Source organism: Parasteatoda tepidariorum, chromosome 6, assembly GCF_043381705.1.
Source record: "Parasteatoda tepidariorum isolate YZ-2023 chromosome 6, CAS_Ptep_4.0, whole genome shotgun sequence".
Classification (NCBI taxonomy): Eukaryota; Metazoa; Arthropoda; class Arachnida; order Araneae; family Theridiidae; genus Parasteatoda; species Parasteatoda tepidariorum.
The window spans coordinates 47,596,547-47,611,388 of NC_092209.1; the positions used below are offsets into that span (position 1 = coordinate 47,596,547).

Genomic DNA, 14,842 nt, shown 5'->3' on the forward strand with positions numbered 1-14,842 from the left:
AATTTTGTCTATTTTAATTAACGGACTTACCGGAAAATTTATATTTATGTGACTTGCATAGAATCTTTTATTTAAATTACGTGTAGTATTAAATGAGTTTATTACGAAGCATTTTCAATAAATATTTCACCTCTTTCCATAAAATTTCTTTTGCGCATTTTCAAACAAATAAAAAAATTTTACTCATTTGAAGTATGAGCCAAATAAATACGATATATTTTAATAAATATAAAATATAACAAGTTTCATAATTTTTTAAAAATATTTATGATTTCGAAACGCACTGTAAGAAATTCAAACGCATCACTTTAGGTGCATCATCCATAAAATCTATTATACCGTAAAATATTATATCATATTTTTTACAAAAGTATTTATTAAATTAGAGTGATTGAGTGATTATACGTTAATTATTACTGTAAAAATTACGTTATATCAAGTTTTTTGCTATGAGGAATGTTCTGGTAATTACCGTAAGGATCCAAAATTAATCACAAGGATTTGATAAGGATCCAAAATTAATCACCGGAATCACGGAATAAAATTACGGCAAATTACCGTAATTTGATCATGCGATTTACCGTAATTTGATACTGAATTTTTTACAGTGTGGTATATATATTCAAGTACGTAAAATGACTCACGCCATAATGATACCGTAAAAATATTCAGTTATAATTGTTGAACTCTAATAAATTAAATTCTCATAAAATTCAATACTAATACCATCGTTAATTTCATATTAAATTAGGCAAATTATTTAAATTGTTGGGTTATACTGATGGCATAAAAATTTGCAGTATGGTAACAATGTTAAAAAGATATATATAAATTTTTAATTTTCTTTAAATTTCTTTATGAAGAGCCAACTTTTTTTTTAATCTTTAAATTTTAGATCTAGTAACTATAATATGTCAGAGACACAATGGGCGAATATGCCTTGAGTATAACTGAAATATTTTAATTTAAAAAGAAGAAGAATCATTCCATACCGTCAATGTATACATTCCTTGCAAGGTCATTGGCATGCTATCTCTGTCAAGAGGCTTCTTTATTTTTGCTGATACATTGAATGCCAATGTATCAATAAAGAAATTGTCATTGGAGTTATCTTCTGTGATTTGATATGAGATCTAAAATTATAGAAATTACAATATGTTACATAAATCATTGTTTTGTCAAAAGAATTGTTATGTTATTTGTAATACGAAATGAAATGTGTATAATTCCCACAGTGAGAGTAAAAAAAACAAATTGTTCCCGGTTAAAGTATTCAAAACAAACGCTTAAAGTGTTTCAACCTTGTTGAAAATTGGTCTCTTCAAAAACTCGAAATGATAAAAAAAGATTAAAAAAATCCTCTTAAATATGTTTCCTGTTAAACTATACGTAAAACTATTTTACCAATTCCAAACGAATTAAATTTCGTTGTAGCGGGATCTATGGAAATGTCATTAATTTCATTAAAATCGTGTTTTGTAATTTAATGGTATGGTTTGTTATGGGAGCATGGAGGAATTTGAGATCCGGCCGACAGATGTAACATGCACCAGTCACCATTTACTACAAGGGGAGTCTTCAGTCCACGGGGATCGAACTAACGACCTCTTAGACATGGACCGACGCCCTACGAACCAGGCTATCCCGGCCCCTTTACATTTCGTAGTAATTCTGAACGCAATCAAGGACTTAAGAAAACTAGATTCTAAACAAATGCACCTTATAAGAGGACTTTTCGAGAGAACTATCCCGCATTTCAGTTACATGCAAAAAAAAAATCACAAAACCCCCACGGTTGGTGCTAAGGAAAGTAGATTCTAACGCATTTTCTATCAATTGCTGATGGAATTTCATGTAAGTTCTATGGTCTATGTGAGTCAGGATTGATAAGCAAATGGACCATTTGTAACCAGATTCGAACCCGTGTCACTTAGATTAAAATCTAGATTATAAAATCTTTGATTCATTTTAAATATTTTTGTTAAGCATAAAGCTATATATAACGTAAACCGTTCTACTGCTGCAAAACAAGACAAAATATATCTACACTTTAAAAGCATCCAATATTTTCTTACGTTTGCAGCTGAGATATTTCGGCCATATATTTATTGTCCATTGTTTTATTTTAAGTAATGTGTGATACTTTACAAAACTTTACTTACTCTGTCAAAAATATGAGCATCTTCTACTTGTAAGTATGGTAAGACCACTGAATCAGGTGGAGCATTCTCCCTTATTGCTGTGAAATATTCTGAGAAGGGAAATTTTGGACAACGGATACTAGCATCACTTAATTGAACAACAACCTACAAAAATAAAGGAACAGTTATCATGTGGATAAAAGTATCGCAGAAATAACTCGGATTCTTGAAAAAACGTGTTCAAACATGAAAAAGAATTAATATTAATCTTAGCTCTAAGAGATACTCACTCCTGCTTCAATGCCGCGTCCAGGATCATTTCGATTTGAAGCTGCCACTAAAAAGTGATATAGAGTCTCCTGATCAGCAGACAGTCTTGTTGTGGTTGTAATTCGACCCTGCAAAGATATTTAGTTGTTAAAATTATTCAGAATTAAATTTATAGCTAACATTAGTTAAAAAAAATTAAGAGGATTAGAAATATATAAGTTAACGTAGAAATTGTGAGACGCAAATTAAAAACTTCATGATGCAATTGTGAAAAAAGTAACTCTGATTCAGCTATTATTCCATACTTTATAACTGCAGTTTTTATTGGATTACGATACAATTCAGAATTATAGTGGTTTCTGAGGCATTAAACTCATTAATGGTTAGTAATAATTTTAGCTTATTTGGAAATTTTCGCAATCATCCTAAGATAAACTTTCTTTCGAAATTATGTGCGGAATATAAATAAAAAATATTTGTACGAATATTACCAGATAACAACAGAACATTACATTTGTAGGCCGTTTACTTTCAAGATTTTTTTTATCAATTAAGAAGTTAAAAATTTTATATGGAACATCGTTTTTAAAAAACAGGAATCTTGAGTACTCCTTTTAAAATCAGAAATTTTTTAGTTTAGTTGTGGTTTATTTGATTTCCGTTTTTCGGTAAATGTATGAACCGTTCGATGATAAACTGATACAGAAATCCTAATTATTTACTTAGATATTTTCGTGCGAAGGCATGTTCATTAGAAACTGATCGATACATTTTAAATCATTTAAATAGTTATTTCCGTTCGATACTACTTGCAAGCTAGAAGCTTATTTTGAAATGGTAAATCATTTCAACAGCTATTTCCGTTCGATGGCATGTAAACCAGAAATTAATTGAGAAATGGTAAATCATTTAAATAGTTATTTGCATTCAGTGGCGTGTAAACCAGAAACTGATTGAAAAATACTAAATCATTTATGTGACTATTATAAAAACAACGCAAAAACTGCTTAAGTTACGAAACATATCTTTAACTTGTTTAACATAATATTTATTATAAAATTAAACTCCGTTTTTCTTATAATTTTGTCTGAATTTTTATGAATACAATTGAATAAATTTTGGTTTCAAAAGTAAAAATAAGTACTCACGGTTTCTCTGTCTATGTTGAAACCTCTAATAAGAGTATCTTCCGGACCAGTTATGTTGTAATACACAGGAGTGCCATTTGGTACTGTAGCCCGCACATCGAGTACTGTTGTACCAGCTTCCAAGATGCCATCGGTGTTCACAGAATATTGTACAGAGTTGAATACTGGAGTAGGATCATCGATGGTATCTTTGAAGACCTCAACAACAAGATCAACAGTGCTGAAAAAATTATTGAAACGAATTTAAACATGGAATAAATTCAGTTTCGATGTGCGTAATAAATGCATAAACTCTTAATTACACTTATAATCCGGATTATAATATTATAACGCTTGAAAAAATTTTTAAATATCATATGCTTTCCTCAAAACCAAATATAACTAATGAATATTCTTAAAAAGTAATGCATATGTGTTGTATCACCAGTAGGAAGAGCTTGCAGGAATTGCAGAGGACATAAAGAAGACTCCTCAAAATCAAATTGAATTAGGTCCAAAATGAATTCTACAAGAACTACAGTTATGAGAAGCTAACGAAAGGAATTAAAACCGTAAAAATACGAGTTTATTCGAAACAATCTTGATGCCATTTTTTAATTTGTCTTTTACATTCTACGATAATATTTTAAATTCTGAGCGATAATATTTTAGTTCAAAAGCAGTCACACAGACTGCATTGCGAAACGGAAGAGAATTTCTAACGTTCTGGAAGATTTCTGGCCTGTTTCACAGCTTCAGAAATTTAAAAACAAAGAATAAATGGAATTAACTCCGTGTCTTACAGCAAAGTTCAGGCAAGATAGGTTTGGCAATCTGGGAAGCCCAAATAAGCTAAAAAACTGATGTCTCTATCCTAACTCCGTCTCCTACTGATAAGTCTTAATTTTATCTCGGAAGAAGTCTAGCCAAGATTGGTTCGCCTATTTCGCCAGCCGATATGAATCCAAACACTGATGCCTCTCGCCTGACACAGATATTTCGGACCCTGCATATTATCTGATTCTGATTCTCACTGAATATATCCTACAAAGCTCTTGTAAGTTTCTCGCACTGGTCGAGAAACACCTATCAAATCGATGTATACTGGATGTCATTTGCAAACAGTAAAAAATTAAAAAACCATAATTTGTAATCAATTATTAATAATTGGTAGAGTAATTGTTTATAAAAGGAAAAATATTATTTTTACTTATGAATAACAAAGTTACGTAAGCTTCTTACCTGGATAAAGGTAAAACAGAGCCATCAATGGCTTTGATTCGAAGTGTCTCGGTACTAGGACTCAGTGGTTGACTAGGAGTGATTTGTCCTGTTCTCTTATTAATTGAAAACTGGGAACTAGGTGGTTGCAGCTCATATGCTATTAAACTATTACCGCCAGCAGGACTGTCAGCGTCAGTTGCTTTCACAGTGTATACAACTTCAGCTAAAGAAGTGGATAACGGTACTCGCAACACATGAGGGAGAGCCAAGAATTGAGGCGCGTTGTCATTCATGTCGTTAACTGATACCTATGATTAATAAGTAAAAAAAAATTATTTCAGACATTCAGTCATCTACAAAAATTTGTAAATCAACTACAAAAGATACTATATATTTGAAAACTACGAAAAATATTTTTTTTTATTAATGGTTACAAGAATTTTTCGAAGTGACGTCTGTTGACGTCATTGCACAGTCCGCAAAGATGTAAAAAAAAAAAATTGTTTCCCACATTTTCAAAAATATTTTCTAACAAACATGAATTCCTTTTAATTAAATTCCTTTTGCTGAGTAATTTTCTATTTAAATATTCTGTTATGATAAAATTATTATGTTTATCTTGCTATAAAAACCTTATTAGGATTACCATGTTATGCTAACATTATTATGATTATCGCGTTATGCTAATATTATTATAATAATCGTGTTATGATAAAATTATTATAATTATCGTGTTGTGCTAATATTATTATGATTATCGTGTTATGATAACATTATTATGATTATCGTGTTATGATAATATTATTATGATTATCGTGTTATAATAACATTATTATGATTATCGTGTTATGATAATATTATTATGATTATCGTGTTACAATAACATTATTATGATATTATTGTAACAAGAGTGTTATTACTCTATGTAATAAGAGTGTTATTTTACCTGAACAACAGTGGTAGCAAACTGTGGCTCTTTAGATTCATCTCGAGCTTCGACCAAAAGTTCCAAATATTTCGTTTTCTCGTAATCCAAAGGAGTAACTAAAGTAATTCGACCGGTTGAACCGTCAATTCTAAAAGCTTCTCTTCGAGTAGATCTCACTATTCTATACCTCAACCTAAGAATAAAAGCAAGTGTCAAAAATATTAAACATTACTTTATTTTCAAAATCTTAAAGTAACAATAAATAAATAAAGAGTAAACGATGAAACTGTTTTTAATAAGTTCAGAAGATTTACTAAAATCAGAAAATAATTTAATCATATTTTTATAATTTTAATACAGCAAAGGTCAGCTGGTAAGATGACATTATTATTTGGATGAAATGTCTGAAACTAACAAATATATTTAAATTTTACTCAGTAATTAAAAATTTTAGAAAATTTACTGTCAAAAAAAGAATTAATTAATGAAGTAATTAAGTATTTATTTACAGGATATATTTTGCAGTGAGGATCGATAAACATTCATGTTTAATGTTTAAAAATGTTCCGATTTAAACGGATTTTTTTTAGTAACTACACTTAAAAAAAGACAAAAAATTGAATCAAATTACGGTATGAAGTACCTGCACTTTGGGTGCATCATCCGTAAAATCAATTTTACCGTAAATTCTATTTTTACTGTAAAATATTGCATCGCAATTTTTAAAATAATATTTATTTAATTAGACTGATTTGGCGATTTTTACGATTATTATTTCTGTAAATTTTACTGTATATCAGATTTTCTTGTTCCGTTACATGCTCCTGTAAAAATAAATTTACGGTAAAAAGTACCGGCACCCTGAGTTCCGCTACTTTTAACCATAATTTGATTCCAAATTATTTACAGTGTATAAGTCTCAGAAGTTAAATCTTACTTAAATATTCAATGAGTTTCTAGCTCAATTAAATTTTATGCCGTTTTTGAAATTTCTAGTTATTAAATCAAAAAAAAAAAAAAAAAATTATAAATTAGGGAATTAATTGAGGGACGTATTTTGTTAAAAAACATTGCTTTATGTTTGATGATTTTTAAGGATCTATTTGAGTAATTTATACAGTAAAATTTTTATATTACTTATTTATAAATATTAATAAATACGAACTAGTAAACGGAGATTTTTCTAAAAACTCCGCAATCCCGTATACTAACCTGCCAGCGGGCCCGGAATCAGGATCATAAGCATGCACACTCAACAAATCAACATTTGCAGAATTTTCATCAACAGCAACTCTATAGCCGAATTTTTCGAATTTTGGTGGGTGGTTTCTTGTACTGGACACTCGGACAACAAGGTTGGCTTTTCCTATGTTTGAAGCTGCACCGTGATCTCTGGCAAATATTTCCATTTCGAATGTCATATTTTTCTGTACTTGAAGTGGCAACGCGGATGAGAGTCGAATATGTCCGGTTTGAGAGTCTATTTCAAAATGGCCGTGAGAGTTTTTGATCCAGTATGTGACTTCTCCATTACTTGCTAAATCGGGATCAGTAGCTAGTACCTAAAAATGAAAACTTGATTCTGAGAAATTTGTATATTAATTAATGGTTAATTGTTATGCTTGTAAATAAATAATATTTAGCCTAGGCTTTGTTAAAACAGATATTTTTAGGTACATAAAATATTAATGGCTTTTGAAAATTAAAGATTATATTTAATTGCATATCTTGAAAAGCATTAAATGACACAAAGAAATTATATAAAAAAAAAAAAAATACTTCTATAAAAAACACTTTAATCAAAAATTAAGATTTTTTTTCCTTAAAATTATTTTTTAAAATAATTTTAATTCGATAAAATAATATTTTATACATATTTTATTGATAATTTATAAACGTACTAAATAAGTAGTTCATACTAAACACTAAACATGTTAATAGATTTTAGTTACATTAAATTACATTAAATAAAAAAGTTAAATATTTCTGTTAAATATTACATCATGATACTGTTAATTTTATGAAATTATTACCTTCGATGTTTATAATATTATAAAAGGAAGGTAAATTAAAAATTAAGAAATATTATTTATTTTCGAAATTGCATTAATAGGTGTCAGCACTATAACTATCTTGTGACAATATTTTTGCTACATGACTCGGGAACTAAATTATTCAAATCATGCTCAAAATAAAGATCGAGAAAAAAATAACAACAAATAAGAAACATTTTTCATAACAAGAAATAATTAGAAATTTTTTTAAGTGATTATTTACATTTTAATTCTTGTAAATTTTATACTCAAAGTAATCGTATAATCAAGGAATAGAAAGTTCTAAATACAGTTTTTATTAATTAACAATGGTTAGTTATTGATCGCAATAAAGTTTATTTAAAACTAATAATTATAAAAATATTTATGAAATCATTTACATCTGCAAAAAGTTCAAACGAATTGCCGAATAACCAGTTATGAGAAGATGTGGATAAGTTCAACATCAATAGATGGCAGCACTGCGTGAAATATTTTCTGATTTTAGCTTTCGAATAAAAGACGAAATGTGAGCAATTTTTACAAGTTGCAATAGACGTTGACTCTTAACTTGCACTTTAGTTTGAAATTAATACTCCGAAAGTTTTTTATCTAAATAAATAGAAAAAAAATAGAATAATTATTAAATTATTAAATTTTCTTCTGATCTTAGCTTTTTTTCATTAAGTTGCAATCGATGCAAATTTTTAACCTGCACATAAGATTCAATTTAACACTCTGAACGTTTTTAGAACTAAATAAAAAAAAATTTAAAAATTTTAAATGGGAGGATATTTATAGATCTGAACGTGTACTTATAATTTAAATTTCAAACGAACAGCATAAATGGCTATAAAAATTCTTAAATATTTTGTAGAATACAGCTTGAAATAATATTTGGGAAAATATTGATATTTAAATTATAGTTACGATTATTATTTTGTAATTAATAAAAAAATAACACATCCATTGAAATTATCATTAGTCATTTTCTTTCTGTCATTATTAACGATAGGTTATCCTACAAATTATTTAGTATCTATTTTTCTTGTGTCTACATAAATCGCGAAAAATTATAGATATTTTCAATAATTCCACTTTGAAATTACACTAGAAAATTATTAATTTTTTATTATCCCTCTTTGCATTAATTACATTATTTAATTATAAATATTATCTATTTATTTATTACATTATAAATATAATCTATTTTATTATGAAATTATAAATATTATCAATTTAATTATTATTTAAATATATTATTAAATTAGAAATATTATCTATTTTATTGAAAAATTATGTTATTAAATTATAAATTTTGTCTATTTTATTGCTAAATTAAGTCATTAAATTATAAATATTACCTATCGTATTATGAAATTAAATTATTTAATAACAAATAATATCTATTTTGTTATTAAATTGAATTATTTAATCGTAAATCTTATCTATTTTATTTTTAAATTATATTATTAAATTACAAATTTTATTTATTTGAATATTAAATTATTGAAAGAGCATCAGTATTAAAATTTTTGTATATTAAAATACTCTTGCGTTATTAATTATTTATCACAACATAAATAATTTATCGCATATTTTTAATGCACTTATTAAAGGGAGAATAAAAATACCAATTATTGGTTTAAAATGCTTCACAATAAAACTATTACAAAACACGATGTTATAATTTAAAATATATAAAATTTAAATAAAATTCTTTAACCTGTATGATAGCTCGTCCTGCTTGTGATTGTGGGGGTATGCTGACAAAGTATCGTTCTCTTTCAAACTTGGGTGGATTATCATTTTCATCCAGAACTCGAATGGCAACAGGTGATTTAGTTTCATACCGCCCATCCAAAGCAATGACAACAAATTCATAAGTATCTTTCTCTTCTCTATCAAGTACTTGCTTTGTACAGACATCACCAGTTTTGGGATTAACTGTGAAAGGTATGGTATTTCTGTCCACCGCATATGATAGCGTATCCACCGAATCACCGCTTTCAGCATGAATCTATATTATAGATCGAAAATATTTCTGCATAAATTATTTAAAACTTCAATCTCGGTATTTTCACGTATATTAATGTTATAAGTGTGCGGAATAAATAATTAACAGATTTTTTTAAAAGAAATCTGAAAAAGATTTTTTTTTGAAGTATATTTTGGATGATGTTACAAACTCATTAATTTCCAAACAACATCATCGAGGAGAAATAAAATACGTAGAATAACATTTAATTAAACTATTAGAAAAAGTGGACTGTTTTTTAAATTTTTTTTTCTACACCATTACTGTGTTTTAACTATTTATGTTTTGACCCTAAACGTTTTACTAAACCTTTATATTTTACTGCAATACGACTGTGCAGAATATAATATATTGACAATTCTAATGTTGTAAAATTGGTTTTACTTTGAAATTAATTTAATTTTAAAACTACATTTTTTTATTTTCTTTTACATTTAAAAATTTTACGAATATTTTTTTTTTCAAAAATATGTTCAGAATTATCTTACATTATCTTTAAAAAAAAATACTTTTAAAATTTTCTATTTTTATTTTATTTTTAATTTTAGTAGATTATTACTGCTTTTTTAATATGTATGTTCTTCACTTTAGATTTTTTTTTACTACACCATTATTATTTTACGGCAATACGACGGTAAATATTATAAATTTTATTTTAATATTTTTAACAAGTAAAAAATAATGGTGCTTTACTATAAAGCTTCAGTTATTTTTAAATTCGTTATTTTTTCATATGTTAAGTAATTAAAATCTCTTAGTAAAAAAAAATATTTAGAATGGTATTGCAAATTTTTATTTAAAAAATTTTATTGACCAAAAGTCCACATCAAAATCTAATTTATATATAAGAAAAATGTTAAATGCAAAACATAAAACCAGCAGATTTACCATCACATGAATTATTCATTTATTTCTTTTTTTAAATATTATTATTTTTATGCACCATTATTGCGGTTTTAGTTTTTGTGCTTTTTCCAATAGTTTTTTACAATGCCATTTATTTTACTAAAATACAACCTGTAACGCTCTAGTATATTTGCTGATACAGATTAAGTCACTAAAATCTGTATCAGCATATGACGATTTTTAAATTTTAATATGATATATTTCTTTGCAAGATGGATTGACTTGATTAATTCAAATAACGTGTTTCTTTTGGCTATATTTTAATTTCCTCGCATTAAGCCGTTTAAAAATCATAACTCTTTAATCTTAATTCAGCAACACTGAAGCATACCTGTAGGAAGCAATGTCCGGCTGGCAAATTTTCAGCAAGTGAAGCTGAGTATGACATTTGCGTAAACACTGGTGGGTGATCGTTTGTGTCTATAACATCAATTGTCACCATAGCTAGACCATACAGAGATGTCGCATGTGCTGTAAGAATGAATGAAATATTTTTAAGTGGTTATTTATAAAAATAAAATAATGAAATTGATCAACTCTCATAATATGATATATTCTATAACATAGATATTTTTGAAAAAGTGGATACACTGTGAGCGATTTCGGATCAAATTACGGTAAGAACTACTCCCACCTTGAGTGCAGCATTCGTATGTGTCACAAATTTTTCAAGGTCTGATTTTCTATCCTTAAACGTTTAATCTTTCGACAATCGAAATCCGATTTTAAAATTCAACATTCTTAAACTTTCAAACAGTCGAAATTTGATTTTCTGAAATTAGATGTTTAAACTTGTCTACAATTGAAATCAGTTTCTCTAAAATTAGACGTCAAAAATGTTTCAACAGTGCTTTCCGAAACTCTAAACTTAGATCTAAAATTCGATTAAAATTTTCGTTTTCTAAACTGAACAAAAATCTAAAAATAGTTTTTAAATAATAAGATTTAGAATTTTACACTTAAAATTGTTGATTTTTGTTGTTAATTGTAGATTTATCTGATTAAAATAATTTCTTAAAAGCTAAATTCTCTAACATTCGATGTTTAAATTTTTTCAGTAGAAGTATAATTTTTTAGCATTAGACACCTAAAACGTTCAACAATCGAAATATTCTTTAGATTAGACGTCTCAGCAAATGAAGTCTGATTTTTCTAATGTCTACGTCTAAAGCTTGTCAACAGTTCGAATCGAATTCTCTAAAATTGGACACAAAAAATTTTTGACACCTAAAACGTCTGATTTTATTTAAGAACCATTTAAATTCTGGCATTCGAAATCTAGTGGGAAAATTATTTTGATAAAATAGAATTTAAAGTGGATCCTTTAAAAGTAGATCATCGATTGACCTAATTAAAACGATTACTCACAATCTCTAGCTTCAATGAGGAGGCTGTATGACTTTGTCTGGTCGTAATCTACCCTGTGAGCTTCAGAAGGTTTGACGAAGATCTCTCCTGAAGAAGGGTGGAGTTCGAAGATTCCATCTTCATTTCCACTTTTGATGCTGTAAGTCACGGTGTTGTTCTGAAGATCACGATCCACGGCGATCAACTGTCAGAAACAATGGTTATTTTAATCAGATTAAGTTAATCGATAGAATATATTTAAAGAACACGAATTAAATTTATATAAAATACAATAGATCTATTTTAAAGTATTTAGATTGAAAAACAAGATTTTTAACTGTTTTCCACGAATTTAAGAAAAAAAGTAAATTTGAAAATATAAAACTAAATGTGAATGTACCTTACACAAATATGCAATTCTGAATCGTTTCACGCTAAGTTTGGTGTACATTTTAAAATTTTCTTCGGCAACTTATACCGCGTGTTATAATCCATAGAGTTTTCCATAAGATTGAATTAATATTTTTTCTAAGATTAATGAATTTATATCGAACTGCCCTGCTTAATCAACAAGGAAGTTTCATTACAGTTTATAGTAATTTTTATTTAGTTATTTTTATTAGTTATTCATTACAGTTTATAGTAATTTTTTTTTTTATTTTTTTGTTTCCTGCACTGTAAAAAAAAACTTTATAAATTACAGAAAAAGTACCGGCAATCTGATTGTTGGTACTTTTTCACAGTAAAATCCTTTTTTACCGGAACAAGAAATCTGGAATACTGTAAATTTTATTGTAATAATTTACGTATATAATTAATCTAATTAAGTAAATAAACTCTAAACTCAATGGAGCGACAGCCCATGGAGGGCCAAGGCCTACTCTGTCCATCTCAGTTTTCTTGACCGATGGGCTCTGAGGTGCAAAAGCAGTTACTCCGGTTGAGTGGTCAGCCCAACGCGCAAACCTCAGTGTTTGGCTCCCAAGCATGCTTGGTACTCATTTTATAGACCCACTGAAGGGATGAAAGGCTGAGTCAACCTTGCCCAGCCCACGGATCGAACCAAGGACCTGTGGCACGACAGCGCCAAGCGCTACCGCTCAGTCACCGGGCGTCGATTAAATAAATATTACCGTAAAAATTACAATATAATATTTTGCGCAAAAATTGATTTTTCGGTTAAATGGATTTTACAAATGATGTACCCAAAGTGCCGGTACTTTATACCGAAATATAATCTGGAATTTTTAACAGTTTGTGTTGTGTACGTAACTAACCTTAAAGCATCTCCAATTACTAATCATGTGCTTTTTGATTGATTATGTTTACGATTTCTTAAGGTAGAAATTTTCTGTATTAAACATTTGTTAAAAAAATCAAATTAACCTTAAACAGAACACTTACTTTAACTACAGGTTTATCTGTGATTTGTTTTTCGGTTACGGCGCCAAAATAAGAGAGTCTAGTAAACACTGGCGGATGGTCATTTCTTTCTCGGACCCAGACATTGACTTGCACGCCAATGCTGTTATTCTGTGGTACACCATCATCAGTAGCCCGAGCAATAAAAGAAAATCTGGTTCTTGCGTCCAAATCTTTCTTTACGTAAACAACGCCTGTATCTTCATCGATCATGAAGAAAGCTACAAAATCGAAACAAAAGATATGTAGACATTATCCATTAAAGGCATCCGTTAAATAGCAAATGAAGATTTCATCAGTTTTACTTTCAGTTCTCCGTATAAATGAGGATTCATACTCAAACCAAATTCAATATTCAAAATTTTCATTGGATATACAGTTCTGAATAAATTAAAAATCTTCATTCGGATAAATATGTATATATAAGTTCCCTTGATATATGTGTATATGGGTTCCCTTGACTTGCTTTGCTGTGAAAACAGATGAAACATAGATTATTATAAGTCTACGCCTTCTTCGTGGATATATAAGAGAATAGAAGAATATATAGAATAGAAGAAAAATATAGAATAGAAGAATAATATAGAATAGAAGAATAATATAGAATAGAAGAATAATATAGAATAGAAGAATATTGTAGAATAGAATAATATTGTAGAATAGAATAATATTGTAGAAAAGAATAATAATATAGAATAGATGAATTATATAGAATAATGGAATAAAAGAATAGCATAGAATAGAAGAATATTGTAGAATAGAAGAACAATATAGAATAGATGAATATTGTGGAATAGTATAATAATATAGAATAGAAGAATAGTATGGAATAAAGGAATAATATAGCATAGAAGAATAATATAGGATAGGAAATATGCTCTAGAATGCAAGTCTGAAGCATATTTGGTGAATAGTTATAAAGGTCTTAGCCAAAATAGAGCCTAAAATAGAATTCTCTAAGTAAGTAGTTTGGATTATTGCAGTCTACTGTCTATTGACGTCATCAATCTCTAAGTCGAGTATCATTGACGTAACAGTCGACTGTACCTTTTACAAGAATAATGGCATTTGCTTCAAAAGAAAGATTATAAAAGATTTAAACTTTATAGATACACTTTATTAATTTAAAAATCAAAAAATTCTGAATCGAAAAAAAAATTTCGATTAGTCGATGACTGCACAAATGTGCTCTCTCTATATACAAGTATATTTAAAAAAAATACAATTGCGGAAAGAAATCAAAACGTTTACTACAAGAACAAGCAGGATTTTGTTTTTAAAAGTGAGATTTATCTACAATGATTGGGGTTCTTACATGCGTAGACAACTGCTGTGTGCTCACACAAATTCAAACTTCAGGTAAATAACCAAATAAAATTTAGTTTCCTTATGATTAGTTTGAATAA

General features: G+C 28.1%; 1 protein-coding gene across 1 annotated transcript in view; it reads right to left on the bottom strand.

The window, feature by feature from the left end:
• LOC107436315 (protocadherin Fat 3) overlaps nt 1–14,842 on the bottom strand; it is a 204,753-nt gene that overhangs the window by 62,881 nt on the left and 127,030 nt on the right. Inside the window, exons 26-36 of the mRNA XM_016047974.3 lie at nt 13,419–13,657; nt 12,036–12,219; nt 10,999–11,138; nt 9,450–9,743; nt 6,903–7,252; nt 5,709–5,883; nt 4,781–5,070; nt 3,560–3,779; nt 2,432–2,539; nt 2,163–2,306; nt 993–1,133 (exon numbers count right to left, since the gene is read on the bottom strand). Coding sequence (XP_015903460.1) covers nt 993–1,133; nt 2,163–2,306; nt 2,432–2,539; nt 3,560–3,779; nt 4,781–5,070; nt 5,709–5,883; nt 6,903–7,252; nt 9,450–9,743; nt 10,999–11,138; nt 12,036–12,219; nt 13,419–13,657 — 2,285 coding nt within the window. The remainder of the gene's footprint in view (nt 1–992; nt 1,134–2,162; nt 2,307–2,431; nt 2,540–3,559; nt 3,780–4,780; nt 5,071–5,708; nt 5,884–6,902; nt 7,253–9,449; nt 9,744–10,998; nt 11,139–12,035; nt 12,220–13,418; nt 13,658–14,842) is intronic.